At 37.2% G+C, this 27,503-nt stretch overlaps 2 protein-coding genes across 6 annotated transcripts in view; both read left to right on the plus strand.

Moving 5' to 3' along the window:
• Window positions 1–2,393: 2,393 nt before the first annotated feature.
• Window positions 2,394–7,146, plus strand: TEX12 (testis expressed 12). The gene is made up of 4 exons (XM_012470531.3): window positions 2,394–3,938; window positions 5,030–5,141; window positions 5,236–5,287; window positions 6,376–7,146. Exons 1-4 carry the CDS (start codon window positions 3,876–3,878, stop codon window positions 6,518–6,520), a joined length of 372 nt encoding a protein of 123 aa, XP_012325954.1. The 5' UTR covers window positions 2,394–3,875; the 3' UTR covers window positions 6,521–7,146.
• Window positions 7,147–10,005: 2,859 nt separating this feature from the next.
• The window catches only part of BCO2 (beta-carotene oxygenase 2), a 34,705-nt gene continuing 17,207 nt past the window's right edge, over window positions 10,006–27,503 (plus strand). The window contains exons 1-6 of one of the 5 annotated variants that reach the window (XM_021671130.2): window positions 10,006–10,027; window positions 10,314–10,369; window positions 14,279–14,483; window positions 24,180–24,391; window positions 24,583–24,698; window positions 25,364–25,466. In XM_021671130.2, the coding sequence (XP_021526805.1) occupies window positions 10,351–10,369; window positions 14,279–14,483; window positions 24,180–24,391; window positions 24,583–24,698; window positions 25,364–25,466 (655 nt within the window). In that variant the 5' untranslated portion in view covers window positions 10,006–10,027; window positions 10,314–10,350. The other 4 variants (XM_021671129.2, XM_021671128.2, XM_021671134.2 and 1 more) reach the window with 4 other exon arrangements.

Below are 27,503 nucleotides of genomic sequence, written 5' to 3' on the forward strand. Positions count from 1 at the left end.
ATTACTTTGCTAGGAAGGGAATTAGCAAGGTGCCATTTGTTTTTGTTTTTTGCTAGTACAGAGATGGTATACAAACGGAGTGCTTCCTAGAATCAGGGAACAAAATACTTACATAAACACTACTTTTCGTTTGTTTGTTTTAAAAACAAGATAGGGTTTTCATTTCAGGAAGTCATAAAAACATCATGTCCTTCAGCAGTGATTACAAAGGAAGTCTGTGGCAGGGTGGTTGGAAGTGACTGGTGTGGTGACTATCAGAAGAAAAAAAAATTGTACATTTAAGAAGTATATGATAAGAATACATACGTGACTAAAGTTGAAATAGTAAGTTTTCATCCTCCAACTACAGAGTCCAATTGGGCCAATTAACATGAACGCATGAAATGGGATCAAGTAGTGATCAGAAGCAAGCACTAAACAAGCTCTAATTTTAAATATTCCATTGCCAATGAATTTTCTCCAGCTGTAAAGATGCCAAATGTACAATTTACACATTTTGAAGTTTTGGGACAAACATTTTTTTCTTTGATATAGAGCAATCCAAACATCTCAGTGTCCTTTGTACTTCATAGAGTTGTTTTTAAAGATTAAATGAGATAATGATGACAGCCCTTTGAAGATTTTAAAGCTCTAGATAACAAGATCTATATTCTCTCACTTATTCTTACCCATTTCACTTATACAATGGATGTAAGATTTTAAAAATAAAATGTCCATAGTGTTCTCTTAACCTGATGAAAGCATTTATGCATTAGGTGGAATCATTTTTCCTAGAAATATTTTAAGAATTGGATGGATAACCACCTATTTGGATATCATACAATGTGAAGGCTGTGAGGTGAATTATATGAGTATTTCCAGACCTTGCATTTAATGAACCATTAAAAATAATTACAGCAATCATGATAATAAGGAGGAAGAGATAAATATAGTGGACAACTCTACATTTCACCAAGTAAGGACACTTAAAAATGTAAAGTTTTAAAACTTTTTATTTCATAAAACTTATCTTACCTGTGCCCCCAAAATTAGGAAGGACATGGTATCAGAATAAAGGACAGTCCTTTAAAGTGAATGTATTTGACTTGATGAAAACTTTATACTGCTCAAGAGTCTGAAACGATAAGGATAAAAATCAAAGAAAACTAAAACTTCATTACTTTTCCCTTCATTTTACCACAGAGGATAAAAATTCAACACAGATTGCTATTGTTCTTGGACAATGTTTGAGACTCCTTAATTCTCCATAGTTATCTAGTCTAGTATTTAGCACGTGGCTTATATTTCACAATATTAGCAACTCAAATTAAACACATTGAGTGCTTATTTTCTAGGAACTTATTTAAAACAATTGGTTTCTTCACAAATAGCAAATAAATATATACATACCCACTACTTCCAAGTCTTGATAATAACTAATATTTAATAAAGCAAAAGGAAAAAAAACATTAGTGATACATGTAAGTGTTAAATACAGTTCTCTAAGATCTAAGATTTTGTACCTGGAGCTTATGGACGGGTGTTGTTGACCTTTGTGTTATTAGTTAATTTGCTCTGTTTTTTTTTCTTCCACATCAACTAATTGGGCATAATCTTGGAATGTCTATCTTTGAAACTGCAGGTCAAAGTCTCCAATTAAATGTTGCCACATCTGATGAGGCAAAGCTACGAGTATGTGAGCCACGTGTATCACAGAATACTTTTTGACAACTGCTGCCAATTAAATTGACTAAACTTATTGGCAGATCCGGGAAAGTATTTTCTAGAAAGGTGTGGTTCTGAAAGTTTGGTTGCACCAAAGAGGAAGAGGGTCAGGAACTGAGGCTCTGCATCTAAAAGCCTGGCTTGTAGACCAGGGGAACACGTGATTAAAACCTTCCTGCCAACAGACCATTTGCAAATGCGGTTTTAAACCCTTCCTGCAAGCAAACCAAGTAAATTTTATTCTAAAAGAGGCCGTGGATGTGCTATTTTGTGTCCCTTTCCTGAGATTCCAAGCTGCTGAGACACACCCTGGCCTTGCTTTGGCAAGTCTTCCTTGTTCTTTCTTTGCCAGTTTCAGGTTTTATCCTGACTCAAACTCACATAGGGTGGCAAGGAGAGATTTTTTGTTTCACGACTATTCCAAGTCGAGGGAAATGAGCGGGAGAAACCCAGAAAAAAGCTGCACTTCTGCAGGACCAGGCTCTAGGAGGCTGGCGGCGGGGTGGGGCGGGGCGGGGTGGGGGCGGCTGTCACGTGACTCGCACAGGGGCTGACGGGATTGCGGCCGCTATCTCCACATACGAAACCCAGCACCCCGCCCCTCACTCCCGCCTGTTTGCTGAGGAGGAAGGTCCCCACACCACGAAGTACATTGGCCTTGGGGTGGGGCTGAAGGGATGGGGGCCTGTGAGAATGTAACTGAGTATATAACATAAGGAAGGGCAGGAGGATGGAAGCTTCTTCTGAGGGGCTCTAGTGGGACACAAGCATTAGTAGGGAGGAAGTGGGGAGGGGCGGCAGGAAGTGAGGAAAAATGGAGGTGAGATGGCCTGAGGAACCAGAATGGAATTTTGAAAAGGGAGAAGACTAGAAGGAAACAGCTGCATGAGGCCGAGGGGACAGTGCTTAGTAACAGCCAGGTCACTAAGCCTAAGATCGCAGAGCTGGGGGTAGTGGCGGGTGTTTGTCACACGATGAAGACCAGCCCGTCCACCATGCCTGGATCGGCTGAGGCGTTGAGCTATGACAGGAAAACTAAATTATTTTTGCAGAAACAGACTTACTTGATTGTAAGTTTTCATTTGACATAGGTGCACAGTGTTACTTTGGGAGAGAAAGGTGAAGGAGAAAGAGAAGATTAGAAGGGGAAGGGGGAGTGAAAAAAATCCACCTTTTGGCTTCTCTAAAGTATTTTCCAACTACCAAGGCAAAGTTAACACTGCATGTATAGTATTTTCTAGATACTATTAATGCTATTACAGCACTTAAACTTACATATTATAAAGATACTGGGAGGAATGGAGATGTACAATACAGAATTTACTTAACAAACATCTTTCTAATTTGTTGTTGCTCTTTCTGTCTTCTATGTATGCATGTTCTATAGGACGAATCAGAGTTACCCAAGTCGGCATTGTTTCTCAAAAACAGCAAAAAAAAACCTCAATTGATAACGAATATGGACAGGGCTCCCCTCATCTCAAAGACATAGAGACTATACACGTCCAGGTTTCAACATTTAGACTCCTAGGGAAAATGCCTTCCGAATTTATGGGAAAGTAAAAGTAAAATTTGAAGCTACTTTAAAGTCAGGTAGGACAGTGGGAATAATCTCAGACCCGAAGAGTGAGGAGATCTCGGTTCTAGTCTAGCTCAGCCTTAGGGTTTCACTGGGTCCACCATCACTGTACCTATTTTCTCACTTGTATAAAATAAGATTGAATTAGATGGACTTTAAGACCTGTTTCAACATTAAGATTTTGTGAAGATAGAAGAATCTTAACTGAGCCAGTCCTGAAACAAGGCAGAATTGCCAGAGAGGATCATTTGGCTAAGTACATAGAGAGGAGTAGTCGAAAATGACGGGGCTAGTAGGCTGGCATCAGCTAATACAGGACCTTATAGGCCATACCATGGAATTTCATGGTATGGAACAATGAAAGTTTTTGAGTTAAGGGAATGCAGGAATCAAAGTTTTGATACCCAAAGAGCAGTTGATAGAATGATTTAGAGGGGGGAGAAATTGAGTTTAGGAAAGTGACAGATAATGACAGTCTAAATTAACAGCAGCAGTAGGAGTGGGAAAAAGGGAAAGATTCCAGAGAGCTGTAGCATGGAGTTGTACCTAAATCTGGCATTGTTCTAAGCTTTATAGCTGGTGCCTTCGGAATATGATGGCAAATCACCTTGTAAAGCCCGATACTAGAAATTGCAAGAGGCCAAGAGAATTGGAGGTAAGCTCTATTCTTGTGGAGACTTAATCTTTTATTCTGTTTTACATACTTCTCAAATTTCTTCCCTTTAAGAAAGCTCTATAGATAGAATTTAATATATTCATATTCCCAGAGCTGGGATTGTCCTACAACATAGCAGGAGCTATGTTGATTCCAGCTGCTCTTTTCACTAAGTACGGGCCTCCAAGAAACTATTGGGAGATTTGTTTTTGGTAACTTGAGATCTGGAGACAGAAGTGAGTCTGTGCCTTTATGATACATAGGATTTTATGTAATTATTTTGCTGTGATAAGTAAAATACCTAGGTAATATAGTTACTGATCTTTTTAAAGAAGAGCACAGTATCCTGTCCTTTACTACTGCCCCTACCAATTGATCTGTTGCATTTGGGACATGATTTGCTCCCTTGAAGATTATATTATTTTGCAAAATTTTGCAAGCATTTGGCTACTGTCTAAATTACAGTTTAGCTTCATTGCTATGAAAACATCGATTGGTTCAAGATACCAGACTCTTTTTCAACAGGAGTTTAAAACCACATTTAAAGTCTAATTTAAGGCTGAGTGCATTGGCTCATGGCTGTAACCTTAGTGCTTTGGGAGGCAGAGGCAGGAGTATCGTTTGAGGCTAAGAGTTTCACGTTGGCCTGGGCAACACTGCGATACCCTGTCTCTGAAAACCAAACCAAACCAAACCAAAACTAGCCAGGCATGGTGGAATGTGCCTGTAGCCCTAGCTACTCATAAGGCTGAGACAGGAGGATCGCTTGAACCCAGGAGGCTTCAGTGAGCTATGATTGTGTCACTACACTCTGGCCTGGGTGACGGAGTGAGACCTTGTCACAAAAGCAAACAAATGAAAAGCAAAGTCTAGTTGAAAACCTAAATAAAATTTAATATGTTGAGCAAGGTGTTTCTTGGGCCTGTAAATTTCCTTAATAATAAAAACTCAAATGACTAATTAAGTCATATACTTTCTAGCATGTTTGCCTTTTTCTGAAAAATGTTTTATTTGCTTTTTCTTATGAGCGAAATGTATATGTCCTGGAGATCTTACTGACTTTACCTGTTTTCTTTATTTTGTCCTGTTAGTCTCCAGTGCCAGATAGTCCACAGCTGCCTTCTCTTGGAAAATCAGATTCATCTTTCTCCCAAAGTTCCGGACTGTTTTATAAAGATGAAGCCTTGGAGAAAGATTTAAATGGTGATGTATAAAATGTTTATATTTCTGTACATCAGTTTTATAATGCGGAAAGTTTGTTATATTTTATAACTTACACGATTTTTTTTTTGAACAGTTGTGAGCAAGGAAATTAATCTGATGTTGTCTGCCTATGCAAAACTTTTAAGGCAAGTACCTATAGTATATTCTCTAGGTCTTTATGTTTGTTTTCTTCTGGAAACTGTAATGGGAAGTTTAACTCTGTGGCTGCCAAACCTCTCCAGTAATTAAAACTTTGGAATTTTTTATTCTACCTCAGTCCCTTATAATAGGTTAGTTGTTTATTTTCGGGGAATAGCCTCAACTTTTCCACTAAAAATCCTTTTTTTTTTTACTCTTGCCAAGCTAATACTAGACTGTATATATCTTGGTCTGTAATTAGATGACATTACATTTTAAGTTTTATGTAAATACCTCTTTGAGAAAAATGTTTGGTGAAATTAATGATTATGGAGTGACATTAAAGATAAATACTTATATCATAGAGAGTCAGCCTTTCATATTCATGGATTCTGAGTCTGTAGATTCAACTAACCACACACTGAAAATATTTGGGAAAAAAATAATGGTTGTATCTGTACTGAACACGTACAGACATTCTTTTCTTGTCATTATTTTTCAAACAATACAGTATAACAACTGTTTAAATAGCATTTACATGATATTGGTCTTATAAGTAATAATTTAAAGTATATGGGAGAATGTTCTTAGGTTATATGCAAATACTATGCTGTTTTATAGAAGGGACTTAAACATCTATGAGGGCTGTCCCTTTGATATTTGTGGGAGATTTTGGAACCAATCCCCCATGGATACTGAGGGGATGATTGTGTTTATATTTTACCTATATCTATTTTAAGACCAAATTTGAACATTTTATTAACCTGATGTCATGTTTTATAAAGCGTTTTTTTTTTATACTGCTGGACAGTCATTATACTTGGATAGTAGTTTGTGTGGCTGTAAAAATGATGTATATAATTTAATATTAGTGTTATATAAGATACACTTTCTGCTGTGTCAGGAGACCTTTTTGAGTAGTCAAAAATATTTGTGGGACTAATTTATTTCCTGAAGAGTATTAGTAAATTAATGAAGTTCTGTGGTACATAAAGCCATTTAAATGAAATAGTTAACAAATATAGTGTAATGAAGAACAACATAATGATGGTGTTTATAACTACCTAGTTTAATACAAAACTTTTTTTCCTATTAGTGAGAGAGCAGCAGTAGATGCATCTTACGTTGATGAGATAGATGAACTCTTCAAAGAAGCCAATACTATTGAAAACTTTCTAATACAAAAAAGAGAGTTCCTGCGACAGAGGTTTACAGTGATTGCAAACACATTACACAGATAAAATACACACTTGAAATAAGTTGAGAATTTAAACTTCTTATTGTTACAATGAAAGAATGACATTTATGCTTTGAAAGCTCTCTAGTTGTTAAAGAAAATGTATATTTTGAACAGAGAAGGGGAAACTCCTTGTAATTCTTTTCTAGATTTAAAAAGGAACCTTTAAATTCCTTAATGTTAATATTAATGTTCATGTTAATGTCCTAAGTTGGACATTAACATGAACTACATCATTTTTCTTTTGAGGGTCAAACCTTTAGTGCATTTTATAGAAGTGTAATTATTTAATCTTATGTGGATTCTTTTATTTATTTCCTTAAACTTCCTAGTATTTCTTTAACTTCTAAAAAAGGATTTAGTTAATTTATAATGTTTAATATTATACTTTTTCTTTTAGAATATTTTATTTAAATAGCTCATTTTTGAGTCAGTTTTGAATTTTTTATGGTCTAAAACCTTAGAGGTGATTTTTTCCAGTTTCTTAGAATATAATGACATAACTGTGTGCTATTTCTATTTGATTATTTTCACTATTAGTTATTATGTATGGCTAATAAAAAGTCTTGGCTTAAAATGATTTTCTTGTAGTAAAAGGAGTAAAATAAAAACCAGAATTACTCACCAGAACCTTGTATGAGTTGGCTTCTTTACACATCAACCACATCAACATATGCAGTTAATGAATTATATTTAGAAACATTAACAGCAGTGTGGTATGGGATAAAGATTAGTGATCCAGAAGTAAATAGATTGGCTTAAACAACAGGATGACTTTGGTAGGTCACTTCAATTTGGACTGGAGGAGCTATACTACTTATAGCTAAAAAAAAAATTATCCCTTTGATGTAAAGTACTACTGGGATTTTACTGAAAATTTTCTATATCAGATATTACTATATGGGATAGCTATATTAACCAGATTTTTAAGCACTATAGCACCCATTTTTCAATCATATAGACAGTTCAGTTTATTGCATGTATATTTTTCCAATATAAGCGATCAGAAAATTGCAAATAGTACTACAGGGAATTGTTATTACGAAGGGAGACTGCCTTCTAAACTCTAAAATAAAATCTAATTTCATCAAATTACTTTTTTTTGTTTTGTTTTGTGTTTCTTTTTGCCAATAACTCCGGATAATATACCAAGTAAATCAAATTACTATTTTAAGGCATAAACATCACATGACATAAATACTCATATAAGAAAAGATAACAAAAGTGAAATAAAATAATAATTGCTAAAGAAAATTGGTTAAGTGGAAAAAATTACTGAGTTGATAGAGGTGGTGGCACAGAATAGGTTGGAGGTCAACAAAGTAACTATTAGAAATAATTTTTTTTTTTTTTTGGCCAGGTGCAGTGGCTCCCATTTCTAATCCTAGCTACTTGGAAGACTGAAGTGGGAGGATGACTTGAGGTCAGGAGTCTGAAGTTGCAGTGAGCTATGATTGCATCTCTGCACTCTAGCCTGAGTGACAAAGTGAGACTCTGTCTCTAAAAAAAAGAAAGATTTCTTTCTGTTTCTTTTTTCTTTCTTTCTTTTTCTCTTTCTTCTTTCTTTCTTCTCTCTCTCTCTCCCCCCTCTTCCTTCCTTCCTTCCTTCCCCCCCTTTCCCTCCCTACCTCCCTCTCTTCCCCTCTCTCTTTCTCTTTCTTCCTTTCCTTTCCTTTCTTTTTCTTTTCCTTTTTTGACGGTGTCTTGCTCTGTTGCCCAGGCTGGAGTGCAGTGGCACAATCTCAGCTCACTACAAACTCTGCCTCTCAGGTTCAAGCAATTGTTCTGCCTCAGCCTCCCCAGTAGCTGGGATTACAGGAGCCTGCCACCATGCCTGGCTAATTTTTGTATTTTTAGTAGAGACGGGTTTTGCCATGTTGGCCAGGCTGGTCTTGAACTCCTGACCTCAGGTGATCCATCCGCCTCAGCCTCTCAAAGTGCTGAGATTACAGGTGTGAGCCACCACGCCTGGCCAAAGAAAACTAAATACAACCAGAAGATTTGTGAGTTAATATGACATGTCACCTGGATTTCGATCTACCGTCATTAAGAAATGTTCTTGAGTAACTTTTTCTAAGCATTTATTACTAATATGAAAAATAAGGCCAACAGATTGTTTCAGACTAGATTTCATTATATACTTGTTATATCCTGATGGTATCACCATTGCTCAACATCTAGTTCTTCCTTTTGTGGGTTCAGAAAATTGATTTGATCATTTCTTTTGATATGATTAAGCCTGGAGAACTGATTTTAAGTCACAATGTATTTACTGTTCAGAATTGTTTATACCTTCTAGTATAAAGGTCCCTGAAAGCCTAATAATTAAGACTTATTTTTAAAATCAAATTTGGATGGCTTTGGTACCATTCACATAGACAAGAATAATTATCTTGGCCGGGCGTGGTGGCTCGTACCTGTAATCCCAGTAGTGTTGGGGGCTAAGGCAGGCAGATCACTTGAGGTCAGGAGTTTGAGACCAGCCTGGCCAACATGGTGAAATCCTGTCTCTACTAAAAATAAAAAAAAGTGGCCGAGTATGGTGGCGTGCACCTGTAGTCCCTGCTACTCAGAAGGCTGAGACAGGAGAATCGCTTGAACCCAGGAAGCGGAGGTTGCAGTGAATCGAGATTATGCCACTATACTCCAGCCTGGGTGACAGAGCGAGACTCTGTCTCAAAATAATAATACTTACCTCACAACTGGAGAAATGCTATTTCAGGAACACCATTGCCCTTTAATTTACACTTCTAATGTTACTCTTTGCTATTTCAATAAAATCTCAGAAGTTTATAAGTTATTTTTCATTGATTACTAATCAAAATATATACTGAACCATCTTTGTAATGTGCTAGATGTATTAAGACACTGCCTTCTGACAATTTTAACCACTTCTTTCTTGAAATACACTTACAACTTTGCTAGGAAGACATGATATGTTAATGTTAAAAGCAACTCTGTGGCAGTGCTGTGGGAGTTACTAGAAGACCTTTTGGTAAGGGAGTCAGAGAGGTAGATTTTAATTGGATTTTTGAAAAGGAAAGAGGATATTCCAGGCAGGGGAAAAATTTCTTCAGTGGCACAGAAGAAAACATATTATGTTATGTTTGTCACGTTGCTAGAATGATAATTCATGAAGGGAAATAAGTGTATCTTCTAAATGCCTGGAGAGCAGAGACAATCTTGTTTCTTGGTATTCTTACTTTGTAGCACAGTATTTGATACATTGGTGCTAAAAATGTTAAATTAATAAAGCCATATACATTTTAAGGGCATACTTTCACTCGTGCTAGATTGTCAGAAAATGTTCTGTAAAATTAATGAACAGAAAAGAAAAGGAAGGACGAAGTGATTTAAAGGCAGAGAAGAATGAAAGTTAAGTTGTTGCCAGATTGTAGAGTCGTCTAGTTGCAGTCTAAATTTGGACTTTACTCTGTGTTGGAATCTTCCAGAGGAGAGGAGTGGCATAATAAAATTGGTGTGGATCAAGATAATCGGACTTAACTATAGCGTGAGAACAGATTTGAAAAAGAAAAGTTCAGGGAGGGGGAGGTCACTATTGGTGGTCAAACAGCTACTTATTATAGATAGGTTGTTGGGACGGTCGTCATGGAAATAAGCCCCGCCTCTTAGCCTCCTCCTCACCTCGACCCATCAGTGAGGGAGACACAGTCCAGGCAGTTCGGTGCGTATTAGTTGTTTAGTAGTACTCAAAACTGCCAGTGTGGGAGGATTTGGAAATCACGGGATCTGCTCAATACGAAAATGTTTTTCCGAGTCTTTCTCCATTTTATTAGGAGTCTTTCTACCACTGCAGTGGATTTCCTTCTTGTGATGGTGCACCGGCTCCCAGGTAGGAGGTTTGCCCCTTTCTCTTCCTCATCCTCCTCTTCTTGCCAGTCCGCACTTAGAATTCTGTGCTGCTTTCCTGAACATTGCTGGGAGCTTCTGAAGCTTTCTATCCTGTGTGGATCAGATTAGACAGCAACTCCGCAGAGCCCCGGAAGTTAGAGAAGGCTGTTAGGATTGTTTCCTCGTGGTCAAGGAAACAGCCTTCATATTTGTATATGGTTATTTTTATTTTTATTATTTATTTATTTTCTATTTTTCAGGATCCTCCAGTAACATTTGTATACGTTATACAATATTTAGGGCAGGATTCAGGGGCTTCAGATGCTTTTGGATTTGCAATAAGAAGAATATTAAATATTTAGGCTTTTCTAAATTCAAAAATCGCTGCCACATGTTCTAATGTAAATGTTTGGTTTCTCTATTTGCATTTTGGGGGACTGCCTTAAAAATCATTTATTGTTTTATAGCTTTCTATTATAGCTACTATTGTTACATGATTTTATTTCTTGAAATTGGCTGATCTAGAGCTTTTAGAAATTACACTAATATGCACTATAAATTTTAAAATTACTTAATTTAGTAATTTAATGCTTGCAGTATGCAAGGGGATGTATTACTTACTGGAGGGAGAAGGGAGACAAAGACCAGACCTTGTACTTAAGGAGTACTGGTAGTATCATTTATCACTCAAGACAGATGAAATAAGGTCCATATGAGAACTATAAGCAGATGCTGTGAGTTCAGACTAAGGAGAATCAGTTCTTGCTGTAGGTAAGGGGAATGCTGTGTTTATAAAGCAAATGACATGGAAACTGGATCTTGAAGGATGAGTTAGGTGAGTGAATTTCATCTGAAGGAACTGGGAACTATCCTAGGTGAAGAAAATTGATTTGGAAGGGGGAAAATTAAAAATTCTATCTTGACATGTTGAAAGTCACCAGCAAGAAGAAGTAATTGGTGAAATTAAGAGACTAGATAAGATTGCCAAGGGAGAGTGCTGAGAGTAAAGAGTAAAGATCGAAGGTAACACTTGAGGAACATTCACGAGTGATAAGGGGGACAAGGAGCCCATAAAGGGAATTGAGATTTGGAAAGCATCTGCTATCTTTATATTTGATTATGACAACAGACATAAATAGGAAACTTTGACTTCCTTTTATTTCCATTTTATCACTGAAAAACCTGAGGCTCAGAGACATTAAGTAACTTGCTCAAGATTGTCAGCTAACAAGTAAGAAAACTAGCATAATGCAGAGAGTAGTTATAGGGCAGCAGGAAAGTTAGACTAGGACAATGTCTCAGAAGCTACAAATAGAAAGGAGTTTAAGAAAGTGTTGATGTCAAATTCTATGGAAACTTTGAAGAGCATGTAGTAGATTACCAACAGCATGGTATGGAGTGTAGAAGATATAGACATGTAAATATTTTCTTCAATGTAAAATGCTTTAAATTCGTGTATCTCTACTTAGACAAATGCCCCATCAGGCTATTCAATTTACTTAAAAAGTGAGATGAATAAATTTATACATGACCTCTGGGAATTTATTTTAATCTGAGAATAAGATAAATATGCATAATGTTAATAAAAGTAGAGTAAGATAAATACCTGAGAATTTCCTTCACTATCTTTTCAAAGCATCCTCTTTGTACTTCCTTTTTTTTTTTTTTGGAGACAGAGTCCTTGCTCTGTTACCAGGCTGGAGTGCAGTAGCATGATCTTGGCTCACCACAACCTCCGCCTCCTGGGTTCAAGCGATTTTCCTGCCTCAGCCTCCCAAGTAGCTGGGACTACAGGCACGTGGTACCATGCCCAGCTAATTTTTGTATTTTTGGTAGAGACGGGGTTTCACCGTGTTGGCCAGGATGGTCTTGATCTCCTGACCTCGTGATCCTCCCACCTCAGCCTTTCAAAGTGCTGGGACTACAGGCGTGAGCCACTATGCCCAGCCCTGCTTTGTGCTTCTAATACCGTAGCTCCCTGACTTTAGTATGCCTAAGAAAACCTGCTTGCCTCTCCCTAGAGATTCTGACTTATTAGGATCAGAATGGAGTCCAGGAAATGGCATTTTAGCAATAGCACCAGATATTTCTGTTACAAGTAGTCCTCATACCAGACTCTGAGAAACAATGTTGAAGTAAAACACTTATAGTGTCAGTGATATGTTTACTAGGCAGTCAGTTTTTTAATTTCAGGGTTCTAATGCTTTTTATCCCTCAGCAGTACCAAGTACTTTGTCAAATGAATAAAATGAAGATATTATTGGACTGATCATTAAAAGCTATGTAAATATAATAATAGCATTTTTTGAGTATTCTGTTCTAAAAGCTTTACATAAACGAATTCATTTATTACAGCCTTAGAAGTAATATGAACTATCATTATCTTCACCTTAGAAAAGAGAAAACAGACCACAGAGAAGTGATGAGTGTCCTTCTCAAGGCTCCTTATTTGGGAGAGGACACATTTGAAACCAACCACTCTGAAGCCAAGTAGAGGCCCAGCTCACACCCTTAAATATTACACTATGCTGCCTCTTAAGGGAAGTGTTGTAACACTGGAGATAGATCTTGACCAATTAATGGAATTGTCTTTGTTTTTTTTTTTGAGACAAAGTTCAGCTCTTGTTGCCCAGGCTGGAGTGCAGTGGTGCGATCTTGGCTCACTACAAGCTTCGCCTCCTGGGTTCAAGTGATTCTCCTGCCTCAGCCTCCCGAGTAGCTGGGATTACAGGCATCTGTCACCATGCCCAGCTAATTTTTTTGTATTTTTAGTAGAGATGGGGTTTATTATGTTGACCAGACTGGTCTTGAATTCCTGACCTCAGATGATCTGCCCTCCTTGGCCTCCCAAAGTGCTGGGATTACAGGTGTGAGCCACTGTGCCCCGCTGGAATTTTCTTAGAACTAGAAATAAGGACGTTAGAAAAAATATTCAGGGTGAAAGAGAATTTTATTTGAAAAATCAGGAAAGAATTAGGTTTGACTAATTGTATATGTTATATAGGAGAGTAGAATGTCTCATGTGCTCCAAGCTGAATTTTTGAAAGATTTGAAAGAAATGGGATAGTAGTAACTTGCTAAAAGAAAGCAAATCTCACTTCTTAATGGTGTCCCTATGTGTTAGCTCATTTTTCTAGATTTTGGAATACTGTTAAACTTTTATGTGATAAAATAAAGAATTCTATTTAATAGCACTTAATTATTTATTTGACCACCCTCTATGTTAGGCAGTACTGACTTGTGAACACTCAGTATGATAAAATAATAGAGAAAAATTTCAGTTTCTTATTATACAAAGATGACTTTTACTTCTTGTTCCTTTTGAACTTTAGGTAATTTCAGACTGGATATCACTGCATAATTTAATTTTTGACACCCTTCTGCTGGAAAATGCCTTATATATTCATGTAAAGACCATTAAAATAAAAGAAATTAAGTTTAAGATCTTATTAAATTTACAGGAATTGCTATGAAATCTTTGGAATCACATGTTGGTATATCTAAATTATTGTGGTCAATGTAATTGTGATAATATTGAATGGTGGTCATTTTTATAACAACAAAGTTGCTCTTAGCACATCTGGGGTTGGCATGTAGATTTATGCTTGTAAAAAAACAGGCATTGTTCAACTATGAGAAATGATAAAAATAGTAACTGAAGTCCTAAGTTAATTCTTAGGTAGATTAGTACCGTAAAAAATAGAAGAATTGTTGTGGTTCGCAAATGTAGAACTAAAGCGTTGGTAGTCTGAGAATGAGGAAGGAGAGAGGAAATTTGGAGACTGTATTTGGTGTTAGGTTCACATTTCCCTCAAGCTGCCAGTTCATAAGATTATTGTCTGTGGGAAACAGGCAAGTTTATAGAAGATTTGGTAAAATATTTTTTGTGCTTTTGGTTTCCTCTGCACAGTTTTCAAAAGGTACATGGGAAATACTCATCAGAAAAAAGCCGTCTTTGGGCAGCGTCGGGGTCTGCCTTGTGTTGCACCGCTGCTGACCACAGTGGAAGAGGCTCCACAGGGCATCTCTGCTCGAGTCTGCGGACATTTTCCTAAGTGGCTTAATGGCTCTCTGCTTCGAATTGGACCTGGGAAATTCGAGTTTGGGAAGGATAAGTAAGCCCTGATTTTGGAGAACAACTTGGATTTCTTGGCATGGGCTGGTTCTATGGAATATGCATTAATGTCTGCTTCCTCTGTGAGGTTAATACTGCCATTCCATCCCTTTGATTACAGATAAGGAAAATGTAGCCTAGAGGAGAAGAAAGGAGACTTTTTAAAGAAAATGTCCTGCTTTTTCTGCTCTGTAGGCTATTGTAAATTTGAAGTCCTCTGCGATTTGCACCACGAGAAGAGAGGTGTCAGAAGCTGTCTGTGTGATGACTCAACTGTTTCCCCATAAGTTCCTGAAGGAAGGGCAATGTCTCCTCATACCACTTTCTCCCTCGTCCACCACTTCCCAGACACAATGGTCTCTTTCGGTTCCTCAAACTGGGCACAGTTGTATCTGCTCAGCATCTTAGCATTAGTTCTCTCACCTATCTTCCCTAATCTTCCCAAGACTGGTCTTGTCATTCAGATGCCAATGCAAATCTCATGTCCTTTGAACCTTTCCTGATCTCCCAACATAAAAATGCCAGCACAGTCATCCCTCAGGATTCACAGGGCATTGGTTAGAGGATCCCCCTAAATACCAGAATTCAAGTATGCTGAAGTCCCTTATATAAAATGCATATATTTGCATTTAACCTACATCCTCCCACGTCTTTTAAATCATCTCTAGATTACATTATAATACTTAATACAATGCCTATACACACTTCATTCCCATGGATTTGTCTTAGTACTCAGCAAATTCAAGTTTTGCTTTTCAGAACTGTGGCATTTTTTCCCCACAATATTTTTGATCCAAGAAATTGGTTGAATTCACAGATGTGGAATCCATGGATATGGAGGGCTGACTATATTTATTATATTACCTATTTTAATTCTCTACCCAGCGCTATCAGTGTCTAGTATCTATGGTTTGTTATTTGAGTGTTAGGTCTGAACACTCAATGTAATTTCCACTAGAATGGAATTTCCATGAGGGTAGAGACTTTTTCTAGTTCATCCTGTATCCCCACTACCTGTAACAGTGGCCCGCACCTAGATAGCACTCAATAAATAGATGTCAATACATGAAAAACCAGTAACTCTTCAGTATAAATTTCTCTAAGTGTCTACTAGGGACATGAAGTTATGTAAAGAAATCCCTATAGCCAGGAAGGAATCTGCTTTGTTTTAAACATTTTTAAATATTAGGAACAATTTTTCATTAGGAAAGTTTTTACCCATATAAAACTTTTTAAAATATAGAAAAGGGAGGTTGTACCACTTGACACATCCTTTATTAGCACTTTGATGTATTTCCTGCCAGTCTTCCCCACTATTCCTATAGATTTGTTTTGAATAATTACAGTTATAGGTAATATTTTTGCCCTGCTTTTTAATAAAACTTCACACTATCATAAGCCTTTTTATCCATGTTGCTACTAAGTCTGAATGACCATTATTTTTAATGGCTAGATGAGTTCCAGGTATTATTGTTTTTTTTAAAAAAAATTGTGGTAAAATGCACATAACATACAATTTACTGTCTTAACCATTTTTATATGTAGAATTCAATGGCATTAAGTAGATTCATACTATTGTGCTACCATCCATCCACAGAACTCATTTTACCTTGCAAAACTGAAACCCTATATTCATTAAACACTAATTTCCCATTATTCCCTTCCTCTAACCCCTGGCAATCACCATTCTCCTTTCAGTTTGTTAAACCACCTTACCCTCTCCTCTGGGCCTGGTTGGAATTTAATCATGGTCCTTCTGTGCCTCTCCAGCTATTGTTGGAAACAGAAAACAGACCAAGAACTAGGGATGTGTTTAAGATATATTTAAGTCACGCCTGTAATCCTAGCACTTTGGGAGGCCGAGGTGGGTGGATCACGTGAAGTCAGGAGTTCAAGATATATTTAAGATATATATATGCTTCTTAATATTCCAGATATTTAAATTTACTGAACCTGTTGCATCTTGTCTTAACTGAATAATAGACTTATAAAATGATAGTGCTAGAAGAAAATAAAATGCAGGGGTTTTTTTTGTTGTTGGGTAGAGGGGAGCATGTTTTTCCCAGCTGCTGCAAGAAGCTCTTAAGAGTTAACTTTAGATGGGGTCGGGTGGGGAGAAGCTAAGTGGGAAGGCTGAGTTTGGAAGTGGAGAAAAAGAAGTTAAGTTAGCTACTAGAGAAGTTTTGCTTTCCCCTATTTTACATCTCTGCCTTTCACACAGTTATAATGTAAAAAGAATATAAGGCAAGGAGAAGTAGAAGAGAAGGAGGGCAAAGGGGAGGAGGAGGAGAAAACATTTCATCCAGCTCCCAGAGAATAAACAGCCTCTTGCAGAGGGCATATGCTACTTCACCTGCTGCAGGAGGAGACTCTGTAATATGTTGTTCAAACCAAGTAGCAGAACCACTCAGGGCCCAGGCTTGCCCCACACGCCTCTTTGAAGATAAGCATCTTTGTGGGAGAAGTGGATGGCATGGCCAGCCCTCACAAGTGTCTACTTTGTCCTGAAATCAGTTTCTTCAGAGCCAGTGGTGGGCATTTATAGCAAGAACAAGGTCTTGCTTTCCCCTTGGACAGATATCTTCAGGTAAAAGGGAGACAGACACTCAGTTTAGTGGTAGGTCCAGATAGGACTTACAGGGAGAGGCAGTGACCTAGGGAAGGGCAGTGTAACCCTTCATCTATGGATAAGAATAGGCCTGCTCACTTGTGAAGCTCTGATCACTCTTAGTTGCCATTTAACAGATTCACATCAGCATGCAGACAGCGATGACATGCCAAAGGCCTATCTTCAATTAAAATTTTTTCATCAATGATTTAATAGAAGACATACTAGTTTTTAGAGGTATGTGAAGGCTGGGTGTGGTGTCTCACACCTATAATCCCAGTGTTTTGGGAGGCCAAGGCAGGAGGATGGCTTGAGGCCAGGAGGTCGAGGCAACATAGCAAGACTCCATCTCTACAAAAAATAAAAATTAAACAAAAGTAAAAAGAGTAAAGTTACTTGAATCTGGACAGAACACTAAATAGTGTTAGCACCTTAGTCTCTACCATTCTCTAGAGAAGACTTCAGGATCCATAGTCTAGCCTCGCAGTTCCTGGACTGTCCCCACTGTAATGACTGTCCCCCTCTGTGCCACTTTGACAAACCCACATACCGAGGCCACACTTGCAACTTACTCCACAGAATTTCCCCACCCTTGAAATCTTGACCTCTGAAACTCTACTCTGCTCAAAACCCCAGTTTTCACAGTCCTCCATTCCCATTAACTTATTTTTTCATTCCATCAAGTTGTCCTTTCCTTCTGTCCTCTACCTTCTTAAGGCTTATCCACCTTCTCTTAATTTCTTCTCCCTGGCCCAACTTTATCGTCAGTCAGTCACTTCAACACCACGCTCACTTCCTTTGCCCTGGTGGTCACTGCCTCTACTCTGATTATTTTCAGTCCTAGATTAGCCCATTCTTGGTTTCCCCTGCTTATGGCCCAGGCCTGTTGTGCGTGTCTAGAGCGAGTCAATTATGAAATGCTGACGTCCAGTCTTAGCTGAGTGCCTGGTGCTGCCAGGAAGCTTTAGCAGTCAGTGTTCTTTCAAGCTTTTTACAAGATCTGCCGCAAGTCTCTGACCCTTTCCTGAAGCCTGCTTTATTTTCCCTGTTCCTTTCACCCTCAGCAGATAAAATGGCCGACTTCATAGGAATGAATGACTTGAGGGGCAGCTGCATTTGAACTCCTTCAGCTTCCCTCTTCCCACCTCCACACTTCCCCACAGTCCTGATCAGAGGATGCGGCCCTCTTCCTCTCCTCTGAAACCTTGATGCATCATGACCTCACCCCACTTCCTTTTCTGCCAAATAACTCTTAGAGCTCACCTTATCTTTTTGGATGCTGTAGAGACCAGGATTTAGCATCAGCACTAAGTTCAAACCCTTGTTCTGTCACTGAGCAGCCCTGTGACTGTAGGCATATTGCTCCGAACCTTGGTTTCCACCTCTGTAAAATAGGAAAAATATTTCCTCACAGGGTCAATGTGAAGGGAGAATATATATACATACATATATATATGTATATATACTTACTACGTGCCAGTTACATGTGTATTGTGTTAAGCACTTTGCTACTTCTTTATATATATAAATATATATAATGTATACATATTAATATATATAATATATACAATATAAATATATGTGTATGTATATAAAGAATGTAGCAAAGTGCTTAACACAATGCACTATATATATACATATACATATATACATATATATAAAGAATGTAGCAAAGTGCTTAACACAATACACAATATATAATATAATATATATACAATTATATATAATATATACATAAAGTGTAGCAAAGTGCTTCACAATATATATATTATTATGTATATATGTATTATATATATATTATGTATATATGTATATATTGTGTATTATGTTTATACATATTTGTATATACAGGTATATGTATGTCTTGTGTATTGTGTATACACATATATATACACATATACATATCTATGTAGAATGTAGCATAGTGTTTAGCACAATACTGGCATGTAGTAAGTGCTCAGTAGATGGTAGTTATCTCATTGGCAACTTATACCTAGATACTCTCAAACATGGATCTCCCACGCCACCCCCAACTCTTGTGCTCTAGACCTGTGTTTTGCCAAATGGCTGTGGAACATCTGTACTCTGGTGTTCTACAAATAACTCAGACTCTCAAAACCAAGCTATTGACTTTTCCCCAGTACTCGTTCTTCACGACTTCTCCATCCCAGTTAAAGCATCACCAGCCAGCCGGTCATTCAGGCCTGACTTTCTGGCTCCTCTCCTTCTGTCGCTGCCTACATCCTATCAGTCATCTCTGGCTTGTTTCTGGAGTTTGTCCTTTGCTCACTGGTGCTGCTTCAGTCTAAGTGCTTATCTTCTTTGCTTGAGTTATTGCCTGGGCTCCTCGTTGCCTTCTTCAATCTGCATGCTGTTCTTTTTATTCTGGGATGCCGGTCATACAGTTTCACTCTCCTGTTTCACAACTTCACACTTTCCTGTTGAAGGTCATTAAGCCTTAGTCTAAGTGCCGGTGGTCGCAGGCTGACCTGTTTCTCAACATCACCACCTGCCACTGACAGCTCCTCCCACACGCTACCTCCTCACCTGACTGTTCCTCTAAAATACTATATGTCTTCCAACCCTTCCTCCTTCCATCACCCCTGCCCATGTCCCCTCTGCAACTGGCAGACATCCTTTAAGAAACAGCGAAATGTCTCCTTCCCTCTTGACATTTTCCTGATTCCCCCAGCCTTCTATCCTGTTGCTCCTTCTCTGCATAAATAGCTTTTTTTTTTTAAATAACATTTCTCCCTTGTAGCAGCAATTACTTTGTATCCATTATTTATGTGCCTGTAAGTGCTGACCTTGGCACAATGCCTGGCAGATAGGAGGGACTCAAGAATGTGTTGACTTGAATAAATGAATGCATGGAATGACAGGATCTCTTGAGACAGAATCTAACAAGTTGAAATACATTAAGTAGCAAAAATTCTTGAAATTATTGTAAATTTTTTAAAAAAATAGTACCAAGGTAGACAAACCATTAGTTTACATGCTCAAGAAGAAAAAAGGAAAAGGCACAAATATACGAAGTATAAAATGACAATGGAGAAGAAATCACTGAAGCAGAAAAAAATTAATTATAAGAGACTTTGAAGGCCTTTATGCAAATACATTTGAAAACCTTGATAAAATGGATAATTCTTTAGGGAAAATAGATTACCAGAATTGATAGAGGCCAGCCGTGGTGGCTCATGCCTGTAATCCCAGCACTTTGGGAGGTCAAAGTAGGATAACCTCAGCACTTTGGGAGGGTGTGGGAGGAGGATTGCTTGAGGAAAGGAGTTTGAGACCAGCCTGGGCAGCATAGCCAGGCCTTATACTAAAATAAAAATAAAAAGAATTAAACCAAATTGATAGAGAGAGAAGTTTTAAGTAGACCAGTTTCTGTAGAAGAAATAGGAACCTTGTTAAGTAAATATTTCTCAAAAAAATTAGCAGGCCCTGATTATTTCACAGAGTTCTACCAAACCTTCAAATGTGAGACAGTCCAATACTTTATAAATTATTTCAGAGCATCAAAAATGAAGGGAAACTTCCCAATTGTTTTTATGAAGGAAGCATCACATTGATATCTAAATATGACAAAGATCATGTAAAAAAGAAAACTGCAGACTAATATTAGTTATGACTATCTATGAAAAAGTACAAAATAGGCCAAATACCATGGCTTACACCTGTAATCTCAGCACTTTGGGATTCTGACGCAGGAGGATTTCTTGAGGCCAGGAGCTTGAGACCAGCCTGGGCAACATAGTGAGACTCCATCTTTGCAAAAAAATTTAAAAAGTGGCCAAGTGTGGTGGCATGTCCCTGTAGTTTCAGCTACTTGGGAGGCTGAGGTGGGAGGATCACTTCAGCCCAGAAGTTTGAGGATGTGGTGAGCTATGACAGTGACACTACACTCCAGCCTGGGCCACCAAGCAAGACCCTGTCTCTTAAAAAAAAAAAGTACTAAATATAATACTAATATAGGATTAATAAATATTTTGGTAAGAAACATAATTCAATAATACATTAAAATAAAATTAACTGTGATCAGGTGGGATTAATTTCAAGAATATGAGGTAGGCTTATTATTAGTAAATACATTAATATAATATCCTGTATTAATAAGTTCCAGGAAAAATAGTCATAGAATTATCTCCATAAAGGTTGAAAAAGCTTTTGTGAAAATTTAACACCCATTCTTCCTAAAAATTGCTTAAGAAAATAGGGCTTGTTGGTTAGTTTCTAAATATGATTTTATATGTATGTATTTTTAAATATATATATCTTGGTATATGTATATTGTATATATCATAAATATATTATGAATCTCTATTATATCTTGGTGCTACAAGCAGTAATACTAAATTGGAAAATATACCAGTATTTTCTTCAAGTCCAGAAACAGGAAAGGATGGTCAGTATCTTCACTACTGTTAAACATTGTACCAGATGTAACAATGCAATTAAATGAAAGCTGTTGACCAGAGGCACAAGCACTAGTAAAGTAAAATTCTCTCTTTTTGCAGATGATGTAATAGTAATCCTGGAAAACCATAGAGAATCACTGATAAAACTAAATGTAACAATAAAAGATAAGGTCACAGGATATAAAATTAACATGCTGAAATCATATCCTTCATATATGCAAGCAATAATCAGAGAACATAATGGCAGAGAAACTTCAGTTACAATTGCAACAAAGATTACTTAGCAATGAATTCAGAAATATGCAAACTTTAAAACACTCTTGGAAGACAAATTTGAACAAATGGAAAGACCATCCCTGTTCTTGAATAGAATGATTGGACATCACAGAGATGTCCCAGTTCTCCTTGAGTCCATTTATAAATCCAATAAAATCTTAATAAAAATTCCAACAAGCTTTTTAAGAAAGTTAGACCAATTGATACCTAAAGTTCATATAGCACAATAAATATGTAAGAATTGACAAGAAAGCACTAAACATTTTTTCAGAGGGTGCAACTAGCCCTACCAGATATTAAAATACACCATAAAGCCTTTACAATTAAAATGTTGTGATATTGGTGCAAGAATAGACCAATAGATGAGTGACATAGAAAGACCAGAAGTAAACCCAGGAATTTAAGGAAATTTAGTTATCTGATAACACTGGCATCCCAAGTCATTGGGCTAAAGAAAGACTTTTTCTTTTTTCTTTCCTGCAATTAAAAAAATTCTGGTAAAATACATATAACATAAAATTTACTATCCTAACCATTTTTAAGTATACAGTTAAGTACTGTTAAGTATATTCATCTTGTTGTGAAACAGATCTTTAGAACTTTTTCATTTTGTGAAATTGAAACTCTATGCTCATTAAACAGCAACTCTTATTTCTCCTTACTCCTGTTAACCACTGTTCTACTTTCTGTTTTTATGAATATGACTATTTTAAATACCTTACATAAGTGGAATCATACAGTATTTGTCTTTTTATGACTGGCATATTTCATATAGCATAATGTCCTCAATGATTTGTTCATGTTGTAACATGTGACAGGATTTCCTTCGTTTTAAAGGATAAGTAATATTCCAGTATAGGTTTTTGGGGAGGCAAAATTTTCCCTCCTACCACGTAGAGTCTCCAGCTGAGCCCAAGAATTAAACTGACATAGGATGGATTAATAAGAGAAAATCATACAAAATTTATTTAGTAAGTTTTACATTGTACCTTGGAATTCCCCCCCAACCCCCCAAGAGAAATGACGAGCCAAAGGATAAGTTAGGGCTGAAAGCTTATAAACTAGGTTGGACAAAGAGTAGTAAAAGGTGAAAATGTGACAAGACAAAGGAATATATGCCAGGGCAGTTAACTGTGGGAAAGGGACCATGAAGATAAAGGTTAGTTTAACAAGGTTCATTTGCACAGCTTTTTCTCATTTTCTCAGCCTCAACTCCCCACCTGTGGTGATATAAATATCTCTGGTACAGGGAGGGCACCTTTCACATGGGAGTTTTATCTCCTGCTTTCAGGAAGGAATAAAGAAGGTCAGGGTGTTCTTCATGCATCTGCTGTTTTTCAAATGCCTTTTAACTCAAAATAATCAGTATGTTAAAGTGGCATATTTTGGCGTAGCATGCTCTGAACCCTTACGATGTAAGCATTTTGTTTATGCATTCAACCACTGATGGACACTTGAGTTGCTTCCACCCTTTGGCTATTGTGAATAATGTTGCTGTGAACATGGGTGTACAAATATCTCTTCCAGTCTCTGTTTTCAGGAATCATTGCCTTTTAAGACAATGATGTTAGCTTTCTTTATCCATACTGAGAACATTAAGAATTCAATGTGTTAAGCATATGAAAGAAGAGACCATATAATAAACCATTTAAAAAGTGAAGCCACAAACTTTTCCTTACAGTTTTCAATGTTCAACTATATAAGTAGATCATTTCTAGTGTAATCATATGGACAAGAACGATTATCTAGGAAGGACAGTCATCTTATTTGTCTACTTTTGCATAATCTTGATAAAGTTGAAAAATTTTAAAGTAAATGGAAACATTACACTTACAAGATATGAAGATAAATAACTATTTCTAAAAGCTTAGGAACTCATTCCTTTTCTTTCTTTCTTTTTTTTTTTTTTTTTTTTTTTTTTTTAATGAGATGGGGTTTTGCCATGTTGCCCAGGCTGGTCTCAAGCAATCCACCCACCTCAGCCTCCTAAATTGCTGGAATTTCAGGTGTGAGCCACTGTGCCTGGCCTGGAACTTATTCTGATTTGGTAAATGTCAGGCATCCCATAACCTCTCATGCTATTCTCTTAGTCATGGAGTAAAGATCAGAATTTTCTTAGGATTCACCATCATAGGAGTTTCCTAAAATGTGAGGGTCTTCTCGACAGGGGTAAGGGTCAGGAGAATGTAAATTATTCTTTCCTTTTATACCTAAGATATACCCAAAATGTTATCCTTCCATAATTTCAAATTATCTGACTACTCAGATTGTGCTGGGAACCTGCCCCATTTCCTTATCTTTATATTTGAAATGAAGATCTATAACTCTGTCTCTCATTTTTACCCCATGTTTTCTTACTAATATTTATTTATTTATTTTCTCCTGTTTGAAGATACAATCATTGGTTTGATGGGATGGCATTGCTTCACCAGTTCAGGATGGCAGAGGGCACAGTGACATACAGGAGCAAGTTTCTCCAGAGCGATACATATAAGGCTAATAGTGCTCAAAACCGAATCGTAATCTCAGAATTTGGCACACTGGCTCTCCCAGATCCCTGCAAGAATGTTTTTGAACGTTTTCTGTCCAGGTTTGAGCTGCCGGGTAAGTTGCAGGTGATAGTCATGTTTATTTAAACTATTATGATATATGACCATCTATACAAACATAAATCTTGAAAGATTTTTTTTTGTGTGTGTAAGAGGATGTTGTAACTGCTTTCTCCCTTTGAGTGTGTGCTTAGCATCTGCTATAGTAAGCTGTGGTACTTAAATAACTCTGGGGTTTGGTTTCAGCCATGACTGACAACACTAATGTCAACTATGTGCAGTACAAGGGTGATTACTACCTCTCTACTGAGACCAACTTTATGAATAAAGTGGACATTGAAACTCTGGAAAAAACAGAAAAGGTAAAGTACAGGTTAACAAAATGAATAAAATAGACCCTAACATTTTTTTTTCATTTGAAATACTTTTTAGAGTATCTAGTACATAACAAGAAGAAATTGGAGCCTTAACCACACAAAAACAAAAACAAAGTTATTCATTGATGCAGGTCACCTTTATGCTCTGGGCTGATTAGAATGGCCTGTGGGTTGGTTTTCCTTAGAGATAATTCTAAACTTCTTCCTTAGACCTAAATATCTGAAGTCTAGGGTAAAGGAGAAATAGAATTATACTGATCTACTCTAGCTAGTTGCTGTTCTTGTTAGTTAGTGTTGGACTGGAGGTTGTCTATACCTGTATTGCCTTCACATAACATATTAATTGAAAAGAAAATTTTAGACTAGATTTTAAATTTTAATTCTTATGCTTCTTTTGAATTTTCCTGTGCTACTAGACAAATTTATTCAGGGTGGTTTTGTTGTTAGTAGTGGTGGTGAGTTTTTGTTTGTTGTTTTTAGTCTTGATTTTTTTAGTAGAAAAAATAATTTTTATTTCTCAGAGGCAAGAAATAAGCGCTTACATTGCAGTTTTCATATCATATTTTAAAAAACATTTGATATTTCTACGATGTATGCATATAAATAGAGATCTGCCCATTAAAAATCTCCAAATGGTCTCAAATTTGCAGGTAGATTGGAGCAAATTTATTGCTGTGAATGGAGCAACTGCGCACCCTCATTATGACCCAGATGGAACAGCATACAATATGGGGAACTCCTTTGGGCCATATGGTAAAGTTGCAGTAGAGGTCTTTTTAGAAATAATTGAGCCCAGGCGCTGTGGCATACACTTGTAATCTCAGCACTTCGGGAGCACAAGGCAGGAGGATTGCTTGAGCCCAGGAGTTCGACACCAGCCTGGGCAACAAAGTGAGACCCCATTTTGTGCAAAAACAAAAAAAATTAGCAAGATGTGATAGGGCACACCTATGGTCCCAGCTACTTAGGAGGCTGAGGTGGGAGGATTCCTTGAGCCCAGGAGTTTGAGGTTGTAGTGAGCCATGACTGCACCACTACGCTTCAGCCTAGGCAACACAGCCAGATCCTGTGTCAAAAAAAAAAAAAAAAATAAAGTGAGAGAAAAGAAATTGTTGGGTGTTAACTGTCTTCTCGGGGTTCAATTATAGTTAAGATGTAAATATATGAAGCATCATTTGAGAAGTTTGGAAGGAACTCTCTAAAATAGCATTATTCAACTTAAAATATACAAATTATCATTAAGTATCTGTTCTATGGTCTATTTGCACCTATGCTTAGCAGCTGATTTTCTATCTGATCTTTTTAGTTTAACTCACATTTTTATATTTCATTGTGCCTGTGTCTCACAAGCATTGTAGGAATTTCCAGTACATATTTCTCAAACTGGAATTTTTTGTTTTTTTTTTGAGATGGAGTCTCACTCTGTTGCCCAGGCTGGAGTGCAGCGGCATGATCTCAGCTCACTGCAAACTCCGCCTCCGGGGTTCAAGTGATTCTCCTGCCTCAGCCTCCTGAGTAGCTGGGACTGCAGGCACACACCACCATGCCCAGCTAATTTTTGTATTTTTAGTAGAGATGTGGGTTTCACCATATTGTCAGGCTGGTCTTGAAATTCTGACCTCATGATCTGCCCGCCTCAGCCTCCCAAAGTGCTGGTATTACAGGCGTGAGCCATCGCACCCAGCCTCAAACTGGAATTTTAAAGAAATACCATATTATAAGTATAAGAAATTTAGAATGTTGCAGTGAAGAGATACAGGGAAGGTACATTGTCTATCATATAGGGAAGAAATTTATTTTTACCGTGAAAGTAATACACTACGAAGTAAGTTAAGGTCATAGTGGGGTTGCATGCACGACTACTTAAGTCACATCTCTTTCCTGGTCTCCAATTTTCTCCTTAAAGTTCTGATAGCTAATAATGATAGCTAACTTTTATTGAGTATCTACTATGTGCTGGTGTTAAGCATTTTTCTCCATATTTTCTCATTTGATCCTTGTGCCAAATCTCTGAGAAAGATGCTGATATTACCTTGGTTTTACAGACAAAGGCTGTGAGCCTTGAGGAGGTCTAAATAACTTGCTCTAGTAAGCTTAGAGTCACACACAAAGGCTTGCTTGGTGGTTACTGTTAGACCATCTCATTAGTTATACATCACGGAGTGCAGAAGACTCTATCGGTATTTTTTTAATATTCAGTCTTCACCTGATCACCATGTCTTTCTCTGCTTGTTAAGGCCTTTTCACATATCTATCCACTCTTCTAAGGGCATGCAAATTCAGGTTCTATACTTGAATACACATGTCTCTCCCTGTTTGAAGAGGATGTGTAAGTAAGTATAGTAGACCCCCTTTATCTGTGGTTTCATTTTCACAGTTTCAGTTATCCAGTCTGAATATATTACAATGTTTTGTGAGATAAAGACCACATTCACACAATTTTTATTACTGTATATTGTTATAATTATTTTATTTTATTAGTTATTGTTAATCTTTTACTGTGCCTAATTTAGAAATTAAACTTTATCATAAGTATATATGTAAAGGAAAAAAACAGCGTGTCCCCCCTATATATAGGGGGGACTACTGCATTAGATATTTTTGACTATTTCTCTCTTAGCTATCAATCTACCATCTACAACCTATGAAATCTTTGTATAGGTTAATGGTATAACTTTGGTATGTAATTGGCTTTGTGGCTTGCTCCTCTGTATTTCTCTGTATTTACATCTCTGAGTGTATATAAAGATGAATACTACAGGTTTGTTTTTTACTGGCTTGAGTAGAGAG

This window comes from Aotus nancymaae, unplaced genomic scaffold (assembly GCF_030222135.1).
Source record: "Aotus nancymaae isolate 86718 unplaced genomic scaffold, 86718_ANA_hifiasm-v0.15.2.pri h1tg000012l, whole genome shotgun sequence".
In the NCBI taxonomy this organism is placed as follows: domain Eukaryota; kingdom Metazoa; phylum Chordata; class Mammalia; order Primates; family Aotidae; genus Aotus; species Aotus nancymaae.